Here is a 23,195-nt window from a genome sequence, read left to right on the forward strand (position 1 = left end):
TGGGGTCGGGGAGCGGAGTCCTTCAGCCTTCCGGCCCAGTTGGCAGTAGCACATAACCACTTCAGCCAGCCTCATGACCATCCACCAGCTCATCAGCCGTCGACTCACCAAGCTGGGCGCATGGGAATCAGCCATCACCCAAGCACAATCATCCAGACAAGCGACAATACCAACGGAGCTGTCGATCAGCAAAAAATCAAATCCCCCGATACGAGGATACCAAAGACAGTCCAACGCTCGTCATCAGCCCATCCGCTTCTTTTCAGGAACCGGCCACAGACTGGACTCTCCCGCTACAAACGGGAAACTATATCCAACTTGTCCAACCTGTTCAATCGAACTTAAAACAAATTTTAATCAGAAAACGAAGATTGAAGATAAGTGCAAATGTGCTAATTGTCGATCATTTATCCCGACCGGAGTGGTGGTAAAAACCAAATCGAAGAAGGATCAAGACGACCGGCGGATCGATTATTTTAAACTGTTTGAAATCGAGAAGAAGTTCAAGGACATCGATCTGATCAGCCTGAAGAAATCTTACCATCACTGGCAGCAATTCGTCCATCCTGACTTCAGCATCTCCAATGACCATCTCGAGAATCACCCTTCAGAGCTGAGTCTTCAGTTCATGAAGGATTGGAGTGTCTTGGTCAATCAGTCGAAGAACATCTTGACTGATGTTTTGAAAAGGGCCGAATATCTGGTTTGTGGTTTTTCTGAGGGTCGGTGCTGAGTGCTTTCAAGCTCACTGATTGCTCTGCATCCCCCACAGCTGGAATTGCATGGGAGCGTCAAGCCGAGCGAGGAAGCGGACTCGCTTGATAACACGGATCTGTTGATGGAGATCATGGAAGTAAGGGAGCAACTCGAAGAAGCTCAGACTGCCGAAGGAATAGAATCTATCAAGCAAACAAACAAACGTAAGCTGTTCGATATACGCTCTCCCCTATCGGCCAACGGTCCCGAAATCCCATCCTGATCGGCCGCGTTTTTGCTATCTTCTCTAGAGTCAATCCACGAAGTTTTGGGCGAACTGGATCAGAAGTTTCGTACCCTGATCCATCGGGCAAATCCTCTAGATGAATCAGAAAGCCTTCAAGAACTAATCGTCAGATTAAGATACTTGAAGAAGATCGAAGAAATCATTTCTTCGACGAACCTTTAATCCGCCACCAATCCCGAAGGTAGGGCGATCGTCCGTCCACCGGCGACTTCCGGATTCGTAATGTGCTTTCGTATTTCAACAAATGATCTAAATTTTACAAGGTTTGTGATCTTTCCTCGTCACTCCTGGCTCCAACGTCCCGTCTGATCATCGGCGTGTTGGAGATTCAGCAGCTCAGTGATCCGACAGAAGCATTCATCTACCTCGCACCTGCCCATCACGAAAAGAGACACATCATGCCAGCAAGAAAGCCGGACGAAGAGACTCCAATGCACGTCCTTCCAACGAACTCATACAAAAAGAATCTACACTTTGAACAGTTATCACAGCGATTCATCTCAAGTCCGTTTCAGCCCAGTCGTCCGGCCCTTGGTCTAAAAGTATCCCAATCTCCACTCCAATCGATCACCTCAGCTTTATCCAAACAAATTCCTGCAAGTTGGTGCTTTCAAGTTTCATCCACACAAGAGCTTTTACTCTTTTTCAGTAATGGAGTCATCTGACAAAAATGTAGTACCACAAATCATCCTTTTTTTCGGATGGCAATTCTGGGCATTTTTAGAGCTGTGCAATGTTCAATGGATGTTTAGTCAACTGGGCTCAAAATACAACACCCAGGATGTCAGCCATTGGCTACACGGCGGGGGTGATTCCTGGCCCGCCTGTTTGTGGAGACGACGGGATCACCGGCTCTGTGAAATCCACGTTGCTCCCCCCGTCGTCTCCACCCTCCCGTGGAAAATACGTGGAGACGACGGGCTTTCCCGTCGTCTCCACCTGCCCGGGATTTCCTCGTCATTCCAATGGGGAAAATGACGAGGATTCCACAGCTGCCTCTGGGATCCCGGTGGAAACTGTCCCCGTGAGTTCCTCGTCGTTCTCAACGACGAGGAACCCACGGATGCCCTTGCATTGCCGGTGTTAGGGCTATTTCAGTGATATCAGCTGGCTCGTGTGCGTTTTGAGGACACTCAACGGCTCCCAAAGGAAGCGACGACTTGATCCCCGGCCCCGCCATCCCGCCCTCTGACTTCCTCACGGCCCCTGGAGGCTCACCTTCACACCATCAACCCCACATGCGACTGGGGTGATGTCTCACGCGAACTTGACAATGCCCGTGACCAAGAGGACCCAGGGCCGTCGATGTACTCGGAAGATTCGGAACCGGCGCCGAAGAAAGCTCGGAGCAGAATCTCGGAGTTCTTGCAGCCCCAAGATAGCTCAGACATGGAAGAGGCTGATCCAGCGTTGATCGACTTCCATGAACCTGCTACCAGCCGCCCGTCTTTCGGTCCTCCGCCTAACCGGTCCTCTTTATCCGTACCCAGCCTGCAGAACATCCAAGAACACGACGACCTGATCAACATGAGTTTTGAGGAAAATCCTGCTCGAAAGCCGGCATTGGTTCTACCTGGCCCTTCCAACTCCGGGCCATCTCTTCTAAGCACATCTGCTGAGTCTATCTCAAGAGCCGGAAGCTTTCCCAGAACTTCCCTCGAGCCGGTACTCCCCAGACTATCTTCGATCCGTGCCCTTCCGCGGTTATCTTCGGCATCTCCATCCCGCCGCCTATCCGGCTCCCTCTCAGGCTCTCCAAAAAATCTCCGCCTGTCCTTCGCGTCCCCCCGCCGCTTAGTGTTTCCAGCCGGTACGTCCAACCAGGCAAACCAGAACAGCGTAAGTGCAACAACATGTTCTCTTGTCCCGGTCTGGCCCGCTTAATATCAACTGACCATTTGAGGACCATTATTCTATCTTAGGGGGATGTTGATTTTTACATCCCACAATTTACATTGGATTTGGAATGTAAAACCCAATCATTTATATTTGAACATTTCAAGGCAATCAAATAGTTTTACATTTGTGCAGTAAATGAGTTACCATGTTAAATATGGTATGTAATGCGTGGTATGTAAAAGTGCACCCTTGGACATGTCAAGAAAGAATTTACACACCATGTTTTACAACCTCTGGCCAATGGAAAGTTACACAATGTAAAAGTCAAAATTCATCGCGAAGAAAATAAAATTACGTTGGTTTGATTCACCACCACCCTCAATGTAAATTCAATGCATTGTAAAATTAACATAGTTTGTCTCCAGATGCAATTTTACATGCTACTGGCTTAACATTGTAAAAAGGAAAACACAGAAATTGATGACAAAAAGGTTACTCCGCAACGCAATAACCCCGTCACCTCAACACAAAAAAACAAGAATGGAAAAAAGCCTGGCCCTCAAGCATGGCAGGTCTTCCTACCAGTCACACTCTGCACCTTTGGTTTGATCGCCCCAGCCCCTGCCTGTTGGCTATTCCAATGAGCAAGGACTTTGCCTGCAGTTGTTGATGGCAGCTTGGCTGTTGAGTACACCTCCCGGTCCTGGCTCACAGTCAACTTCTTGGTCGGCCAAAAACGCTTGTTTCTGGTGGCTGGACTAGCTGCGGGGAGTGGCGCTAAAAATATGGCGGCCGATTGAGAAGGCACAATTGAGGCCGAGCCAGGCGCGCTGTTGTTGTCTTTCAAGTAAAGGCAACAAAACACACAAACAGAAGTAATTGTCGGTTCACCTGCGATTTGAAGGAGAGGAGGACGTTTGAATTCACCTTTCTCACCGTCTTGGAATGGATCACATCGATGTTCTTGCCAGGCCTCAGTTCGGGCCCGGATACGCTCCCCATTCACATTGGCCAGAGGTTTTGGCTTGAAAGTGACTGAGGTTTCGACCTTTGGGATCTTCTTGGGGCAACCACGCTTTGCCGGAACCGCCCGAGAATGAGGAGGAGGAGCTGGGGCGGGGGCCGAGGAACTTGGACGGCCACGCTTTGCTGGGGGTGCAGCAATGCTGGAGAAATGCCAACCTCCGGAGCCGGGGAAGGAGCGGAGGTTACTGCAGCAGCCATGCTTGCTGGACGTCGAATCCGGATCTTCAAGGATTGTTCATGTACACGACCCTGAGCATCGCCAGCGGCAGCTGAAATGTCAAGTGAATGGAATGGTGGTTTTGGCCAAAGTGGTGATGTACGAGATAAAGGATTGTGATTAGGATAGAAGAAAGTAGTTAGCACCGAGTGGATCAATAGCTGGGGGAATTGGAAAAGGGGAAAATGGAACAAATTGCAAGTGGGGGTTTGTGAACGTACAGTTGAATCCAATCCTGAGTTTATGGCAAGTCTGGTGTGATTCCGAGGCCAAAGGGGTCCAATGATGAGATGTTCCACGGCCATTGGCCAAATCGGCCGATATCCAATGATGGTGTGTTCCGAAATAGGAGATTTTGTGTGAGCTTAACTCTGAAGATGACTTGGAGTGTAAAACATATTATGTAAATCTAATTTCACCCGCAGGGATTGGCGGATTTGCATGCCCTGCAGAGGTCAATGTTTACACTTGGGTGTGAAAGTGTGGCTGCGGCGCCACTGGATACGTTTTTGCAGGCTGTGTGTTACATGGCATAAGTTTACATGGGGTGGTTTTGCACAATCCAATGTGAATTTAATTTCACAAGCAGTCATGTGTACTTTTACATTGGGGTTTTTTGCATTGACCAACAGATGTAAACTGTAGGTGGTAAAATTCCTCCACCCCCTATCTTAGTCATCTCGCAGCTTACATCAAAAGACAGAACTCTTGGACTACACAACCAAGGAACACAAGGGCGAGATCTCGCAGAATGCGCAAAAGTACAAAAAAACTTGGTCGAGATGAGTGCTAAACAAGACTGCCATCTCTTTGACATCGAGATGTATCTCCACCTCGACCCATTCAACCCCGAGCAACCCTATTGCAACGTGCGGAAGGTTGAGCTTTGGTGGGCTGGGCCATTGGTGCCAATAGCAGAGCAGGACGAGCCGCTCATTTGGCAGGTCAAGCAGTTCTTCTTTGGCCATCTGAAGGCCCACTTCAACAGCAAAAAAGTCCAGGGAAGAGTCAGAGTACGTCCCCTCCTCCCTCTCCCTCGCTGTTTGTCCCAGAAAGCGTCCCCTGAAGTCCGGCGTTGGTTATGCAGGAGCTCGTCCAGCAAATCTCGTCGATGTGGTACCACGCCCACCAACTGATCTGGGAGATCACCAACGCCCAGACCCGGTTCAGTGTTGCCGTCGACATGCTTGAGCCGTTGCCAGCCAAACACAGGGCCCTTGTCTCCGCCGCGCCCACCCCGGGAAGCCTGACCATGGACTTCCGCTTCTCCATCCGCTGATACATCCACCCAAAATTCACTCCGATCTCATCTTTCTTGCGATTGCACTCTTTCAGATCAAGGAGTAAACTCGCCAATACCTCAAAACTCGTGATACGGATTTGAAAACTCACTTTTCTCTCATTTCTCTCAATTTTCTTTTATTTCTTGCTTCTCTTTGTGATTTGTTTTTTTTATCTATAAATCCCTTTTTTTTATGTTTTTACAATGATATGCAATGTAGCGTGTGGTACCCTGGTGGTACCACATTCTGCAATATTACCCGCGTTTTTGATCCGCTCCGCCCCCCCTCCCCCCGGGTTACCTAACCAACCCACATCTCGTGGGCCTGACCCGCCCGTGGGTATCACGGCGAATCCACGGGGAGTCCAGGGTTGAAGGACCCGTGGTCCACCCATGGGCCCGACCTCCACGTTGTGATCACAGGGAATCCACGCGGTGCCGAAATCTGCCGTGGAATCCACGGGTGATCCTCCCGGTGGTGAACCCGTGATTCCCTGGACCAAAAGCCGCTGGTCCAACCTCGCGCGCGGCTACCACGTGGAGTCCTCGTGGATTCCGCGTGATTTCCCCGTGGATGGACTCCCCGGGTGTAGTCCAGACAGCGCCAACGCTGGCACGGCACGCGCCGCAGAAGACGTGTGTGCGCACAGTGCCCTCCCCAAACTTAACCCACGACCCTCGCTGCTGCGGGCGTCTGGTCTTGCGAAGCAAGCCTCCGATAGCCCTCGGCAAGAGGGACTTGCGCGCTATCGCCCCTTTTTAGGCTTTGTGCCAAGAAAATTTTCAAGGTATAAGGTTTTGAGGGCAAGGAACTGTGATGGTTTGGAAAAACCAGCCAGCCAAAATCAAATTCTAGGCTCTGCAAAAGGGGGGGGTGAGAGCGCGCAAGTCCCTCCTGCCGAGGGGAGGCTTGCTTCGCAAGACCAGATGCCCGCAGCAGCGAGGGTCGTGGGTTAAGTTTGGTTGCGCTAACAGTTGGAACCATGAATTGGGTCTGAAGACCCATTGATAGGGTCTTGGGACCCAATCATTGGGTCTCAGGACTCAATCATTGGATCTCAGGACCCAATCAATGGGTCTTCAGACCCAACCAATGGGTCTTCAGACCCAACCAATGGGTCTTCAGACCCAACCAATGGGTCTTCAGACCCAACCAATGGGTCTTCAGACCCAACCAATGGGTCTTCAGACCCAACCAATGGGTCTTCAGACCCAACCAATGGGTCTTCAGACCCAACCAATGGGTCTTCAGACCCAACCAATGGGTCTTCAGACCCAACCAATGGGTCTTCAGACCCAACCAATGGGTCTTCAGACCCAACCAATGGGTCTTCAGACCCAACCAATGGGTCTTCAGACCCAACCAATGGGTCTTCAGACCCAACCAATGGGTCTTGGGACCCTATCAATGGGTCTTGAGACCCAATTCATGGGTCTTTGAACCCAATCAATGGGTCTTCAGACCCAATCAATGGGTCTTCAGACCCAATTCATGGGTCTTTGAACCCAATCAATGGGTCTTTGGACCCAATTGATGGGTCTTTGGACCCAATCAGGTCTCAGGACCCAATTGTACCCGCAGGCTGCGGGTACTTGTCTTTTGCACCCGGGTGCGGGTGTCTGATTTTAGGGAAATTCTGTCTGAGTACCTGCACCCGTGTGGGTACCCGGATACAAAGTGCCATCCCTAGATCTGATCATCCCCCCTCTTCATGTTGTTTTCTTTACCAACCTATCATGCAATTAATTATCTACTATCACTCTGACATATAACAGCTCATCAAATAGATGAAGACATTTAGATCTTTGTAATTGAATTGGGCAGGGTTATGGCTGTTTTTTTTCTGGAGGGTGGAGTAGGCCATGGGTCTGGTTCATCAATGGCTGGTGGGTGCTCTTTGGAGACATCTGAGGTGGATTCATTATTGGACATGTTGGGACAGTTGTTGCTGCTTGTTCAGGTCTTGCTTTCATCCATCTCAGTTCTCTACTCACCAGCACAGTGGTGAGCACGGCCCTCAAAATAGCTACATCTTAGTTAAGGCGGGGTGATTGAATGAGGTCCCGTGCTCTGGCAAAATGAAAAATCTACAGATCTCCCTTACTGAGTTGGTTATCTCTTTGCAAGTATTTTTGCTTGGTTAATTTCTCAGAGGATATATCTGGCAGTACATACAGATAAAGAAATACAAGGCTCATGAATAGTATCTTGCGCTGACAACCAGCCAAAAAATCAGAAATGTTGTTCTATGAAAAGTGTACACTGAAGAACGTGAAAAGAGGTATAAGAAATCCATTCTCTGTGCGCCAGAATGGGAAGGTATGGTCTGAGTCACTCCTGACGGAGGCTTGCTTTGCGAGTTCAGCCTACCCCCTGGGGGCCCAAAGTCTCAAGGGACTTTTTTAAGTTTGTGCCCTCCCGGACACAGCACGCACCACAGACAAAGAGTGTGCGCACAAGCACAAATAAGCTGGGGATTCAACCATGTGAGAATACCTGTTATTAGTTGTCCCACTCAGCTGGGAAATTCTCACCAGTTTTTGTGCTCAAGTGAGCACAATCCACGCAAATTTTACATGCATGGATTGTGATCAAGCAAGAAAACCATGAGGACATGTATCCAGTCTTCTAAGCTATAAAAGACCTGGGACCTCTGTGCAAAAGGAGGTTCCTCAGATCATTATTTAGAATACAACACCCTTTGTGGTGCTCCATTGGTGTGACAATGCCAAATGAAAATTGCAGAGGTATTGGGACAGCATAGATACAGCTATCGTTCATTATAAGAGGAGGAAGTTATATATAACACAAGCAGTGTATATGTACATGGGAGGGATGGAGTCATTACAGAGGAGGGAGGATGGATAGACAACGGATGGTTTTATCACAAATGGAATGGCAGACAAGGATTATGTAGGATGGATGGAATGGAGGACCATGACTAGGTAGGATGGCAGGGAGGTGGAGGGATGTTATCAATAGAAGGGGTGGAAGGTATTGGCAATGGGAGCACAAGTCTCAACCAGGGATGGAAGGGAGGATGGTGTGGTTTATCAAGTAAGGCAGTTTTATAAGGGTATATTACTTGCAACGGTGGGTAGTTACTTTACTTTACGATATCTGCGGGATTTTTGTAAAGTAACTACCCGCCGTTACTTTTTGCGCCGTTATCCTTAGCAGTAACGTGCGAACAGCGGCATCACGCGTAACGTAATGGGCCTCTTTTTTTGAGGCCGTTACCAGTAAAGTAACCCGTTATCCAGCGGATAACGCGTTATTGAGCAATAAAAGGCCAAATTGGCCCTATTTTGGCCTTTTATCGCCCGTTATCTTGCCCGATATCTGTTGCTACGCGCTCAGATATAGTAACGGCCGTTGCGAAAAAAAAAACTCTTGGTGTGATATCGATATTGCACTGCCGTTACTGGTAACAATAATGATAATGGCCAAAAAATGTTACATTATCGTTACGTTACGCGTTACTGTAGCAATAACCACCCACTGTTGTTACTTGTATAAGGGTCTATTATCTTTATAAGGATGGTATATTACTTTATAAGGGTCTAGGATTCAGTATTATGTAATATGGATGGAAATATTAGAGCATCTCCACCTGGGGAGGTAAAAGCGGGTTGCTAAAACCCCGGGATGGCAACTCAATTTTTGCATATAGCAACCCGCGCGGCTCTTGCACACACCCGTGGTTGCTATAATCCAGAAGCACTCCAAGATGACCAAGTCATCAAATGGAGTTACAACAAACCTAATGAACAATACAGCCAGTCACCGATTGGCAATAGCTTGCAAAGGTCCCTAGGACCGGTATAGCCGGTCATCAATGGCTTGCCAAGCTCTTGATGACTGGTATAGCCGGTTGTTGATGGCTTGCTGCAAAGCTCTTGATTACCGGAATACATCGCCAGTCATTGATAGCTTCCAAAGCTCAAGCTTTCAAGGCTCTTGATTGGTATAGCCAATTCAGAGAGCTCAATGACTGTATATCCAGTCATTGAGAGAGCTCTCGATGAACGGTATAGTCAATAATCAAGAGCTCTCTTGATGAACGGTATAGTCAGTCATTGAGAACACTCTTGATGACCGGTGTAGCCAGTCATTGAGAGAGCTCTCGATGACCGGTATATACCGGTCATTGTATATACCAATCATCCATGACCAGTCATCAAGAGGGCTCTCAATGACCAGTATACCCAGTCATTGAGAGAGCTCTTGATCACCAGTATAGCCAGTCATTGAGAGCTTGCAATATTCTCGATGGTTGGTCATATGTGTAGCCGGTCATTGATTGCTTTTGATGCTCTCGATGACCGGGCAGACAGTTAGCAGGACAGCCAGTCATTGATAGCTTGCAGTGCTCTCAATGACCAGTTTGGTGGAGGGCACATATTTTTAGTTGTTCTAGGGTAGGTGTAGGCACTTCTGATGGTGGGTAGGGAGGGGGGGATGAGCTTGGGGAAGTTGCTATTGAGTTGCTAGTGGGTTGCCACACATAGCAACCCAATTGAGATTTCTAGCTCCCAAGCCAAAATAGAAACTCGTTTGGCACCCCGGGTGGGTGGTGTTTTTTGGGTTTGGGTTGGTAAACGCGGGATAGCAACCCAGTTTACCACCCTGGGTGGAGATGCTCTTAATTAGGTGAGGAGGAAGAAGGAAGGAAGGAGCAAGGTGGGAGGAGAGGCTTTGACCCCCAATATTCTGGATGGAGGTAGGTAACAGCTGGACATGCAGGCATATGGGAGGTTATGGAAGGTTGTTTGGGTCACCTAGGAACACATGATATCATTCAGTGCAGCATATGCAGGCAGATAAGGGGTTCAAGGAGTTTTCCTGCAGAATCAATTACATCATTGTTTGGCAGGCAGTGCAACACATGCATATATTGCTGTGCAACTGATATCCCCTCCTGAAGAATCCATTACCTCATTGTTTGGCAGGCAGTGCAACACATGCATATCTTTCTGTGCAACTGATATCCCCTGCAGAAAATATCCCAAATGAGGAGCAAAACGGTTTGTTGGATTATGATCTGCAATGGTGGATGCCGTCAAGTTTTTAATCTGTCAATTTGCAAAAGGACCAGTCACTATTCAGATGCGCGCTGGGAGTTATGCCCGGTCTCATTGATTCATTAATATCATTTTCTGCAGGAAAGAACGGGTGGGAGTGCGCAGAGATTTTTTTGGAAGCCTGAAGGCAAGCAACTTGCCAGCCTCGTCAAAAAAAAGACAACATAGAGGCGTATGAAAAGGTGAAGATCTCTCGGAGGGGAAGGAGAAAAAAATGCTTGAAATTCTTGGCAAAAATTGGTAAACATTGAATTGATTGACAATGGAAAAGGACAATCACAAATGCTACATTTTTCATTGTTTAGTTTATGATGCTTTTTGAGCTCTGAGAGATGACTAACAATTGTATAAGAAAAGTGGATAGAAACAAAAAGATGGTTTTAAAGTGAATTGAAAAAAAAAAAATGGAAGCCAAGGCGTGGGAGAAGAAGATAGTTTTGCGCAGAGATCAGTGAAATATTTGAGAGCAAAAAGCTGAAAACTTATGCAACAGTGCAGGCTATTATTTATTTGAGGATGACACAAAGGGAAAGGTTACAGGATTAATCATGCACAGTCATGAACTGCAGATTATTGGTATCAGAGCATTTTCATTCTCTTTGACGCATCACTCAATATTTGTCGTTGAGGACGACCTTTTCCCTTTTTCTTTGGGATGCCAACTTCCGCTTCTTCATCTTCTTCTGTGGCGTCTGCTTCTTCATTTTTGTTTGTTTGCATGTCTTCTTGAACTACTCCCTCTTTGCCTTTTTGAGAGACCAATGCTGGAGTAGAACTACCAGACCCTGACAGGGTTGGTGACGGTGTGAGAGGTGAGGCCTTGCCTTTCTTGAACGTGAACCTAATACCGTGAAAGGCAATAGGTGAGTTTTATTGACAATTGATTTGAGGGATTGGACTCACAATTTGCGGCCTCGTCCTGATGGGGTAGATGGGTCTGAACCACCTTTCAAAGCTGATCGTGGATTTTGTTGCCCACTGGTAACACTCAATCCACCAACCTGGAAGAAGAAAAACACAATCAATGATGTGACAGGCGCTCTGTATGTAAGGTTTGCTCACAAGGACAACCATCATTTTTCCAGCAATGTGCCAGTCAACCCAATGTCCTACAATTGACATCTCTCTACCTAGCACATAAAGAACATGCATCTTGACAAGGTTCTTTGAAGCTGGGACAATATATTTTGTCAAGAATGGGTGATGACAGCGGGCCTGGTGTATATTTGGGTCAGTAAACGTTTGACTTAAAGTAGAAACAAACTACATTACCATGGGGTCCCAGTCATTATGAGAAACAAAGACCAAAAGTTGCACATCTTCCCTGACATGAGGGCTTGGAATCTCGGACTTTTCAACAATAATACCAAGGCCGACGACTCCAGTCTGGTTACTAAAGTCTAAGCCACAATCAACAGCTTTCCCAATACGCATTATTGAGTCTTGAGTATAGGTGATAGTGGGAGTACTGCCGTCATTGAGAGCGATCAACCGCGCTCCAGTCAAAGAATAAAGGATACCTTCCTCGAGTGCATTTGAAATCGCAGTGTTTGCCACAAGTTTAACTTCGAAATCGATTTCCTTCTTGCCAGCTACGCCAGAACATTGAAAAAAGGTACCAGTAGTCACGTATCCATACTGGTTTCCACGGACCACATAGAGCTGCGACTGAATAAAGGAGAATTTCAAAACAGCCAAAGAGGGGGGGGGTAAAGCGGGTGACTTACGTCGGCTGTTGCTTCAAAGTGACCAGAAATGATGTTTGGGTGATTTGAAGGTCTTGCTGCAGACATTGCACCTGGATGATGGTCAATTTATGGTAAGAGGTAGGAATGTGTGAGCGTTGGGCTGTGTGATTTCTATTTTTTGAAGACGGCGGGAAGCTCTTTGAATTGCCCGTGGAAAGAGTAATGTGAAGTCAAAGCATGAATCTTAGGTTGTTGAAAAATCTTGCTAGACCCGTTTGTGAACGCGTGGGCAGTTGTGAGGGTAAATGTGTGGCGTTCACCATCCCGGTACAATTCCCTGTATTACAAAAATTTGAGAAAACACCTGTTGTTAACAACAAATACAAGATGTCCAGAGGGATAGGAATTCACAAATGGACTCTCCTCGGGGCGGTAAAGGAAAAATAAGTCTTATGTTGCTGAAAGATCTTGTTGGACCCGTTTGTGAACGCCTAGAAGGTGCGGAGTTAATCTGTTAGGGACGATTGCCTGTATTCCAAGAGGTTGAAACATGTGATTGACTACCAGGGAATGTTGTCAAGAGAATGAGCCAGGGAAAAGAAAGTTTCACGGGTGTCAGTTGCGTGGAAAGTGGATGAGTGGGGCCTGAGGGACAAATGTTTCTGGAAAAGTATGATGGTTTGAGCCGTTTTCGTGACAAGCGAGGTAGATTTTGGTTGTGTATTTGTCAAAATGGGAGGAGGCGGGTTGTTAGAAAAGCTTGTGTCCAGGGAACACAAGGAGATTGAGTTAAGAGACAGAAGGTGAAACACCGTAACACAATCTTACAGAGCAAGTGAAACACCGTAATGTGATCCCTATTGGTGGTGGCTCAAATCTCATGCGCAACAGGACAGGCTTGAAGAGAAGATGAAAAATGAGCCCATGATCTTAAATGAGAAGGCCAATTGAAAATGTCAAAGGTGCGGTTTCCACAACAACAATTGAGAAATTTTGTCTCAATGGGAGTGAAATTCTATGGCAAATTGATGAATTCAATAGATGGACGGGTGAAACGGAAAAAGAGTTGACTTACTGGAGGGTCCAACAAAGAAAAAAAGGTGCTTTACTATAAAGCAACTTTGACTGATGCTTGTTCATGTTTCCCCTGTGGCTCCAACATTTGGCATCTATGCGCTGTTGGAGCCACCTATGGCAATGGGGGCTTGACAGCTCTGTTTATGAAGCTTAGGGCAAAAAACCCGTCAAAATAAGGGTTTTTGGGCCCTAGCACTATAGCTGTGCTGATGTAAACACTAGTAATGTAAATTACTAAACTTGTTACGTGGTAATTTGGCCACTACAAGGGTTTTAAACACTCTTTAAAAAGAGGAAGATTTATTATGTAATTAATAATGTATAATTATTAATTACAGGGAATAAATTTGGCGTAGAAAAGTAGGTGGTAAGCGCTTAAACTGATTGGCTGCTTGTCAGAGGCGGAGGTCTTACGGCCACTACTTTTAAGGATAAAGCTTGTAAATATGCTAATAAGGGATTTTTGATATTTTAAAGGTTTAATCCAGTGGATTTTACGTGCTGGGGATGGTTTAAAAGGGAAAAGAGGCTACAATAGTAGCAGGGGAGAATATTCACGGCAAACTTACAGTTTATGGGCGGTGAATGGTCTGGGGGATCTTTTCCTGAGGGCCAAATAGGCCTCTATTTATAGAGGGGACTTCAGTGGGCGTAAACACTGAGTCCTTTTCTCCCTATGGGAGTATCCAGGGCTGTAGCCGTGAAAAGGGCTTGGCTATGGGTATTTTAATTGTATTAAAATAGACTAATTTCCCTGACTCTGTCACATGACATGTTTATAACCAATTGTCATGTGAAAGAGCTTCAGTAGAAGTCTACATAATACTTTCACGGGGTGTTTTTACACGAGTAATATTACTCATTATTGTACAACAGTTTATTTTTATGTACTTTAATTGTTTTACTAATTTTTTGTATGTAATACTATTTTTGGGCGCTTTCTGTGGCCAATTCTTATTTATACAATTAGTACATGAAGGAATAGGAATAAGGGGGTACTTTAAGTGGGTGACCCCCCTTAATTTATGATGAGGAATCTGATTCTGCAATAATAATTTAATAATTATTATTATTTACTGAATTATTGCAGTCTTTTGGATACTTGATGTATCTCTAAGGCTGACAGGGCTTGAGGTTGGTCAGTGGGATTCGCGCCAACCTTGTGGTTTAACCATAAATTTGGCAAAGAGGGCTTCTGAGTTGTTCTGGCAACCTCAAGACTTTCTGGGAAAAAGGCACAGGCCAAACCCATGATCTAAGTTTCCGTAAAACACTGGTTTTATGAAACTTAGATAGAAATCATAACTTCTGCTACAGTTGCATACATAACATGATGCTATGGTTTTTTTTCATCTGTTAAACCCTAGGACACCTAACTTAACTAAGTCCCTCTATTGGAGGGGGGAGGCCGTCCCGCAGGGAACCTCCAAAGGAGGGACTTATGCGCTCACCATGGGCGCAAGGGCATGCCTGGGGACGGGGAAACCCCACCGTCCCAGGACAGGGCCACCCCCGCAACAATATATGGCCCATACACGGGCCCCGTGCCAGGCCTCATGACGGCACCATGCAGCCGTCTTGAGACCCCTCAAGAATTCCGACGGTCCCAATTCCACGTCGCCAGACGGGAGCAGCCGACGTTAGCCCGTCCGCTTCAGCACACCCACCAAACGGGGCACTCCCCACCAACAGCCATATCCCAGAGCTCTATTAAGCACACATTGCGCAAACCGTTGCACAGCACAGGCACGGCATCCTGCTGCACAAAACGCAATGCGCCGTGTAGAGCAAGGAAATCCCAGTTCATGGACTATCTCGGCAATCATGTAATGAGAGTTTGGTTTGGTATTGCGCACGCATTGGGGAAAAAAAAGTATACAGATGCCTGACAAGCACTACACCACAGGTGCACCAAAAGATTTTGGGATGGTTGTGAAAACCAAATTGATTAGATAGTGGTTGTCAGAACCAAATTGGTCTGAATCTGGTTTGTGGACAAGTTCCGTTGCCAAAAAGGTCCCAAAAACCATGCCGTGAGAGAAGGAGCATCCAAACGGTTTCCAAAACCATTTCAAATGGTTCTGGAAATATTTTTCAAACCAAATTGGTTTCCAAAATATTTTCAAAACCACCCCAGGTGGTCCCAGAAATATTTTAAAAATTTCTGAAAATGGTTAGCCCAACTTGTTCTTCAGGACGTCCAGACTCAATTGAAAAAAATATTTTGAAAACCAATCAAACTGGTTTTCAAAATATTTTGTTGCACCCGTGGTGTACAAAAAATAAACTATTCACACTAACAGAATCTAATTTTTTGTTGTGTGAAAAAAAGGCAAGATAAGTTTTTAAGTGTCTGATTGAAGCATATAAGACGCGTGCTGATGGGAGAATGAACAATTTTACCAGGTCTGTTTTTTTAGAGATGGATGTGATGGTCTGTTGTTAAGAGCTAGCATGTATTGAGAGAGGGGATGGGCTGGATGGATATATGTTGGTGTGAGGAGAGTCTTTGATTAGGAGGGTGCCGAAGTGGCCCGTCTGACTGAGAGTAAAGTGGCCGACCTCAGCAGCCAAATACCTGATTTCGCGAGCAAGGAGATCCTTGGCTTGTTGGCGCTTGAGACAACGGAGGACGGGGGCAAGGATGTCGGAGAAGAAGAGGAGCTCTTTGTTGATGAGGTTGAGGGGCAGGAGGCTGGATCTGGAGGAGGGAAGCTGGCTGAGGAGTCTGTTGAGCTTCTCACGGATCATCAGCCGCTTGACCCTGCGGGAGTTCTGGAGCAGTCTGACCAAGTTCAGCAAGGAAATATAACAGCCCCGCTGGATGTTCAACTCCAGGTTGAGGCCTTTCATTTTGCCTGACTTGGCCAGCTCTAGGATGCTTAGGAGACGTTTGAGGTGCGGCAAGATGCATTGCGGGCCTACGGAACACAGCCTTGTCCGACGGAGTACCGCGTCCTTTGACAGACTCGCCAATAGGCCGTCTCCTGTCGCGGCTATTGATGCTAGGTTGGGTAAGTCGAGTGAGCTGAAGATGTGACGAATCAGAATCTCTGGCAGACGGTTGATTAAGAACGGCCAACTCAGATTGAGTGCTAGCCAGGGCTTCAGTTTGTTATCTTTATTGGTTGGCGGTGTTGAAGAGGAGCTGAGCTTTTGTGATGCGGACGAACTAGGTACTGGGACAGGGGTATTGGTTGAGGTAGACATGGCTGAGTATGGGTTGATTGAGTGACACATTTGTTCTTTCTTGATGATATTTTCCGGTTGAAAGTGAGCTTGACTCTGTTTTTTGGTATCAACTTGGGTTGATGGGCGTTCTTGTCTTCCTCTGTCTGGGAGGTTTGAGTCTTGAAATGTGAGTTGGTGGTTGCCTTGGCAACGGCCAGTTGATAATCCCACTGAGCCAAACATTGTTTGGACCCCCTTTTGGCTTGGAAAAGACCCCCCTTGGCTTTTTGTGCATTTCAATATTACAAGATATGTGTTCATAAAACTACACCAACATGTACTGGCTGCAGGGGGGGGGGGGCGACGTTGGGGGGTGACTGTAATACGTTTTATGCCGGTCCTCTTGCCCGGTGCAGCACAGGGCTTGTTGTGGTGGACAGTGTGGGGGCGCTTTCTGGAAACACCATTGGGAAGTGGTGAAATTGCCGGCTTGGCAACGGCAAATTTTTTTGGACGGTGCTTTGAGGTGTGTTGTGTGGAAGACTAGCATTGCCCCGTTGCAGGACACCAATATTCTGTCTGGGCTCATTGGGACCAATATTTGCCGTAGCTGCGGCCCATTGATTTCGAAATTTGGCCTGGGGCCGTTTGACGGCGAAATTGGAAATTTATGCGCCTGTGGTGTATGTATACCCCGTGGCAGTAGAGAATTAGAAAAATGATGTTTTTCAATCCTCTCTGGACGCACCATCTGTCACCAGGTAATAAAATTTTGGGGGAGCAAAATGTGCACAACATCATGAAGTTTCTTTGTACACATTTTACAAATTTTTTGGGGCCTTGGGTGCCCCATGAAGTCCTTTTTTGTGACTGACAAGTGTTGTAAGCGCCCAGCTTTGGGGTACTTCACTGAGTGGGCTAAGGGGACAAAGGGCGAAGGCACAACGTTCTAGAACCTCTGTGTGAATTGCAAAGGGGCACTAGTTTGGGGGAAGTCTCAGTACTTCCCTCGAAATAAAAATTGAAAGAGAGAGAGAGGGAAACGGAAAAGAAGGAAAGGTCTTGCTCACCTAGTTTGGGGGAAGTCTCAGTACTTCCCTGCCGAACTAGGATAGCGAGAGCTGGGGACTAAGTCGGTGGTCAATGTCGGTTGGTGATACTCCTGTGAACCTCTCTGTGAGCTCGCGGGAGCCGCGGCTCACATTCTCCCCCTCTATAGAACAAGCTCGCCCGGAGGGGCAATTGGCGAAGCGTGAATGGACGGTCCTCGAATCGTTTAGCGCGGTGGGGAGTGATAATGGGTGTCGGGGGAAGGGGAGTCGGTGGACTGCGCGAAGCAGGGCTTGATTTCATCTTTGAATGTTGCGAGGATTGCTCAGTCTTGGCTCGTCCATGTGATCCGATGTTGAGAGGGTTGACAGACTTCTTGGAAGGGGGTTCAGTCGAGGGGGTAAAAATGAAAAAAATTGGAGAGTGATCGTGGGAATGAAACGGGATTAGGAAGAGTGGGGAATTGGTAGAGGGTGAGAGTATTGGGCTCGGGGGCCGGTCTCTGGCGAGTATTGAGGTGGGGAGTGTGAGGAGTTTCAATCTCGGCCTAATCACTTGTCTCGTTATCCGCACTGTTAGGATTTTCCTACGTAAGCTTCTTCCTTTATGGAGGAGGTGTAGGTTCTTGTGGATCCTAGGGAAATGTCTCACATACCCCGCGTCCTGTCCTAGGATGGTGCTATTGATGAGGGATGAGAGCGAAGAGGCAAAGCTAGTCTGCATGTCGTCGAAGTGTTGGACTGCGGCGGCTTCCGTTTCCTCGGTGATCAAGTCCTTGTCCTCCCCATAGCCTTGAGCTATGGCCGAGTCGAGTTCATCAATTGCCACCGTCGCTGCTTTTTCCATTTCTGGGTATAGGTCGTCTTGATTGTCGGATACGCTGGCCACACCCGCTGGGCAAGAGGTTGCTCGACCGGCGCTGGTGTTGGGGGGACGGTTAGATGGACCTTTCGAAGAGCTCCACGCTTGTGGGGCAGAGTAGTTAGACGGTTTGACCGGAGTAACCCAACTGTCAGGGACATTGACTCGATTTTTGTCGCGGGGGGCCGAGCAGGCGCCATTCGGTGAACCACAGTGTTCCCTGCACCAGTGACAGCGTCCTAACAAATCCAAATACGAATGGATCCTCCAACGTAACTCATCCAACATCCGTCCGGTTGGTTTTCCATCTGAGGATGCTTGAGTGGTTGCATTTGCCTGGGAGTTCAGTGGCTTGCCTCGGTTCGATGGTGGTAGGCGTTTTGGCAGGGCCTCGTAGAATGTTTGGACACGCTTCGCAAAGCGGTTGTATTTGAAGGGCTCCGCTTTGAGCAACTCAAATTTTTGTACGTCGCCTTGCAGTTCCTCCAGGAGGCCAATGGTCATCCATTCCGCAAGACTGAGGTCCGAGATAACTGGGGATTTGCAGTCAAAGTTGACCATTCGCTGGAGTGTTCAAGCGCGCGTTTCGAACTGAGTGAAAGTCTCCGTGTTTTCCATTTTCAATCCACGGATCTTCGTTTTGAGCGAGTGACGCCAACGAACTGGAATTGCCGTCTCGAAAAGTGCTTCCTTGAAGTCCTTCCAAGGTCTTCCCAGATAATTCTTTGCTTCGTTCGAATAGAAGGAAAGTAGGTTGGTTTCTTTGATTAATTTCCCGGTGATTTTGATCTTGTTGTCATCCAGAGATATCGTTTTTGTGTCGAAGAAAATTTGTAAGCTGTTGATCCACGACAGGAATGGCTCCGTTTCTTGGAACGGGCCGGTGTAGGCGGGGCCGTCAGAAGTACGAAAACGTCGGAGATCTACATGGTCGTCTTTTGGGGCTGTGGCTGGGGTTTGAGACAACTCTCTTTTCGCAGACGATTGGATGAAAGCCTCCTCCATTCTTGCCAATCGTTCGGCGTCCACTTTTGCCCGCTCGTCCGCTGCTTCTTGTGCTGCTACTGCCCTTCGTTCCGCTGCTCTCTGCGCGTCCAAGCTAGCCTGTTGGATTTGCAGGGACATACGTTGCATCTCCGCAATTAGCCCCAGTGCGTCGACGCCCGTGCTGAGGTTCTGGGTTGGTGCTCCTGGGGGTGTCTCTTCAACAGGATTATCTCCTGCGTTTGCCGACATCTTCTCTAGAGCGGTTGGCGTGGGAGGGATGGAACTGGCGGAGCGGTTTGTGGAGGGGTCTGGTGGGCTTCTTGTGTCTGCTACTTTCGCTGGAGATGGGAGTGCTGGGAGTGTGGAAAGTAGTGGGTTGAAAGGTCCTGGAGGCGGGGGAGGGGGTCTAATCGATTCCGGGCCAATTGGCGACCAAGCTTTAACTACTGGGGGAATGTCGCTATCAGCCGAGAAGAAGGAGGTTGCCGGACTGTTTGGGAAGCCTATTGCTGGAGGGAGCGTTAAAGAGACTGAAAGCAAAGCCGGGCACGAGTTGGTCTCGAGATGATGGGGCGCCAGAATTGGTTGGGTGCGGCTCGAGGAAGCCTCTCTGGAGGCTGCTGTTTCTACAAGCTCTGCTGATTTGGCTGCTCCTGCTGCTGCTGCCGCCGTTCGTTTTGCCTTATTTGCTGCCCGGAGGAGCGCTTCGGTGTCTGTCGGTGGGTGAAGTTGATTGGATGAGGTGGTTCTCCTCGTGGACATGAGAGACCTATTAGTCGGAGACGAGGGGGGGCACGAAGGGTTTGGGTGTTGCTGGGTGCGAAGAGTGGGAGCAGGTCTAAAGCAAAACAAAGCAAAGTGAAGCAAAGCAAAGCAAAGCGAGGGGGTCGAGGGTGTCGAATTGGAGGTTTGAGAAAAAAAAAGTGTAAGCGCCCAGATTTGGGGTACTTCACTGAGTGGGCTAAGGGGACGAAGGGCGAAGGCACGACGTTCTAGAACCTCTGTGTGAATTGCAAAGGGGCACTAGTTCGGGGGAAGTCTCAGTACTTCCCTCGAAATACAAATTGAAAGAGAGAGAGAGGGAAACGGAAAAGAAGGAAAGGTCTTGCTCACCTAGTTCGGGGGAAGTCTCAGTACTTCCCTGCCGAACTAGGATAGCGAGAGCTGGGGACTAAGTCGGTGGTCGATGTCGGTCGGTGATACTCCTGTGAACCTCTCTGTGAGCTCGCGGGAGCCGCAGCTCACAAGTGTCCACTTTATCGTGCATTCCACATTTTGCACTGTACAGAATCTGAAATTGATAATGATACAACTATGATTGCAGCTCAACCAGAGGAGTTGAGGACGGGAAAAAATAGTAGAAAGAAGGGGACAGCTTAAGCCATCCCAGAAATGTAAATTAGAGAAAAAAAGGTTCAGAAACAAAGACGGAAGATTGATTTCAAAAAAGTCTCTGCCAAAAGTGCTAATTCTCTATGGACTTCAAAGTTGAAGTTCATGCATGTATAAATGCATTAAAAACCCCTAATTACGTCAATAACCCCATTTTTCGCGCAGCATTTCCCCATGTTGGGTCTGCAGGAAAAGGAATTGTTGATGTAATCAATGATCTTTAAGAAAAGACCATTGCTGGGAGGACGACAATCATGGCTTTGCCAGTCAATACCCCCAGCGGCTTTGCCGTTCCAACTGACCGTCCGCGTCCTCCTTTTATATTCTGCAGGTCGCAGCTAGCCAGTGTCTCCTCCTGCAGCCAGGTTCTCTTCCGGAAGGCTTTGCTTTTGTTTCTGCAACACATTGTTAAATGCAATTTCCACATCCGGGACTTCAACCATCTTCGTGATTGCACCACTATATGCAACATCAACTCTGCCGCAAAATATTGTTAAGTGCAATTTCCACATCCGGGACTTCAACCATCTTCGTAAAATTGCACCGCTATATGTGACATTCTCCGGTATTGGTGTTCTCCACCCATGACAATGTGAAGTCTCCCACTTCCGCGTATAGTAAACGACCTCCAGTCACCCTATTAAGGTAAGAGACCCAGCTGTCAGTAGCATTTCTTTCCTGTTTGCTTGTTCGCCGCTCTTGGCCCAATATCTCATATATAGCCGTTTGCGGTACAAATCCAGTCCGGCCTTCTTTTTATATCTTCCCTGATCCCAACGAGCTCATCCAATAAGTCTCGGGTCCTCTTGTATACCTTTTATGCTCTTCTAGGCAAGCTCCACCTTCCCCCAGGCTATAAATAGACCTCCCCATCCCTGCAATGAACCCCCAACCAAGTTTGCTCACACCTTTCCCACTTGTGAAACCGGCAAGCATCACAACAATGTCTGTTGCATTGCATTTGGTATCTACAGCATTGTACCAATTGATAAACTCAATACGTTATACTATCATCTAAATGTGTCTTGTTGTCTTGAATGCCCCCGTCTTATTACGTTGATACAGCCACATCATTCATTTCCTCGCCACAGCATTTCCTTTTTCTATACACAACCCAGTTGCTGAATTAGTTTGACAGCTGTTGTTTTTCTTCTTCTGCGCATTTCAGCAGTTAATCACACACTTATTGTCCAGGGGATACATCAAAATAGTTCCATTGTTTCTGCAGATTTCCTTCCATGGACACACACACTGAGCACATAACAACTTTTTTCCAAAGAGCTGAGGCCCGATGGGTCGCACTTCCCTCGGCTCTTGGCATGTTGTTCCAATGGGGTTTGCACTATCCTTGGCTCTTGGCATGCTGATGCTTCTTACCTCACAAGACATATATACAGCAAAAGCTGTGCGAGTGGCAGGATCCCAATTCCCAATTACAGCTAAGCTGCCCCTCTACCCTCTATACATTTGGATATATGTAGTTACATCTCCATGACTTGGAATTATCTGCAACCAACTAACAAATGCAGCACATGACACGTGAGTGGCATTATCCCAATTCCTAATGCCACCTAGCCTGCCCCTCAGCTAGGGTTGACGGCGCCACAGGTAGTGGCGCGCCAGAGTGCGCGCCCCTGGCGCCCCTTGTTTGGTAAAAAAGGGGGGTGGCGCGCCCTGTTAAACCTAATTTTCCAAAAATGTTATGAGTGAGTGTTCCGAGTCTGGGAGTGGCCACGGGGCTCGCGCCGCATGTCAAGGAGGACATTATGCAACTCTCAATGACACACATGAGATCCCACAAATAGACCTTTATGGACAACCTGGGGATAGTAGATGATGACAAAAGTGTTATTGTGGCACTGTGCCAGTGTGACTCAATCAAGACTGTGAGACCGAGTATAGGGTCAAGTCTACGAGTACAGAGTTTGGCTCTTGAGTCTTGAGTCAGAGATTGAACAAACGCTGAGACTTGAGTTCTAAGATCCATCCTGAATCTTCTAATTATCAATCAACATAGTGAAATTAACGATGGCACCAATCAGAAACACTCCTAACACCTCGCAGGAATGGCTCGACCCGACAGAAAAACATGGCGCAAGGTGGATTGGTTTTAAAATGTCAAATCTACAAAACGATGAATCCAGACAACAAGAGGCAAAATGTACTCACTGCCATACAATTTTTCCTCATGGGAAGCCTCACATCCTCTTCTTGCATATTAAAGATTCCTGCAAAGACATTTCTCCGGAGCAAAGATCTTCCTATCTTCGTAATGCTCTACCTGAATCTGAGGGAAATCAAAATGATATGATATCCAATAATCAGAACAACGGTTGCATTATATCTGTTTCCATTCCCCAGAACAAAAAAAACCAATCTGTTTCTCCATACTTTTGTCCAATGTCCAATGAAAAAACCCATCACCTCCATGAGTTACTTTTGAAATCCCTTATTAGCTCTAATCTTCCTCTGTCATATCTCAAAAACCCATACTTTCCAGAATACCAATTGGAACTA

General features: G+C 47.3%; 4 protein-coding genes across 4 annotated transcripts; 3 read left to right on the forward strand and 1 right to left on the reverse strand.

Annotated features, from left to right (window-relative positions):
• Window positions 1-73: 73 nt before the first annotated feature.
• On the forward strand, window positions 74-1,165 carry PtA15_1A846 (uncharacterized protein; the record flags this gene model as incomplete). The annotated part of the gene is made up of 3 exons (XM_053165915.1): window positions 74-703; window positions 773-920; window positions 1,008-1,165. The coding sequence occupies 3 exons, from the start codon at window positions 74-76 to the stop codon at window positions 1,163-1,165; spliced, it is 936 nt and encodes a 311-aa protein (XP_053017059.1).
• A 1,143-nt stretch (window positions 1,166-2,308) lies between these two features.
• PtA15_1A847 (uncharacterized protein) lies at window positions 2,309-5,364 on the forward strand (the record flags this gene model as incomplete). Its single annotated transcript, XM_053165916.1, has 4 exons — window positions 2,309-2,569; window positions 2,653-2,842; window positions 4,761-5,098; window positions 5,173-5,364. 4 exons carry the CDS (start codon window positions 2,309-2,311, stop codon window positions 5,362-5,364), a joined length of 981 nt encoding a protein of 326 aa, XP_053017060.1.
• Window positions 5,365-6,439: 1,075 nt separating this feature from the next.
• On the forward strand, window positions 6,440-6,808 carry PtA15_1A848 (uncharacterized protein; the record flags this gene model as incomplete). Its single annotated transcript, XM_053165917.1, has 1 exon — window positions 6,440-6,808. One exon carries the CDS (start codon window positions 6,440-6,442, stop codon window positions 6,806-6,808), a length of 369 nt encoding a protein of 122 aa, XP_053017061.1.
• Window positions 6,809-15,659: 8,851 nt separating this feature from the next.
• PtA15_1A849 (uncharacterized protein) lies at window positions 15,660-16,427 on the reverse strand (the record flags this gene model as incomplete). Its single annotated transcript, XM_053165918.1, has 1 exon — window positions 15,660-16,427. The coding sequence occupies one exon, from the start codon at window positions 16,425-16,427 to the stop codon at window positions 15,660-15,662; it is 768 nt and encodes a 255-aa protein (XP_053017062.1).
• Window positions 16,428-23,195: the final 6,768 nt, after the last annotated feature.

This window comes from Puccinia triticina, chromosome 1A (assembly GCF_026914185.1).
Source record: "Puccinia triticina chromosome 1A, complete sequence".
Classification (NCBI taxonomy): Eukaryota; Fungi; Basidiomycota; class Pucciniomycetes; order Pucciniales; family Pucciniaceae; genus Puccinia; species Puccinia triticina.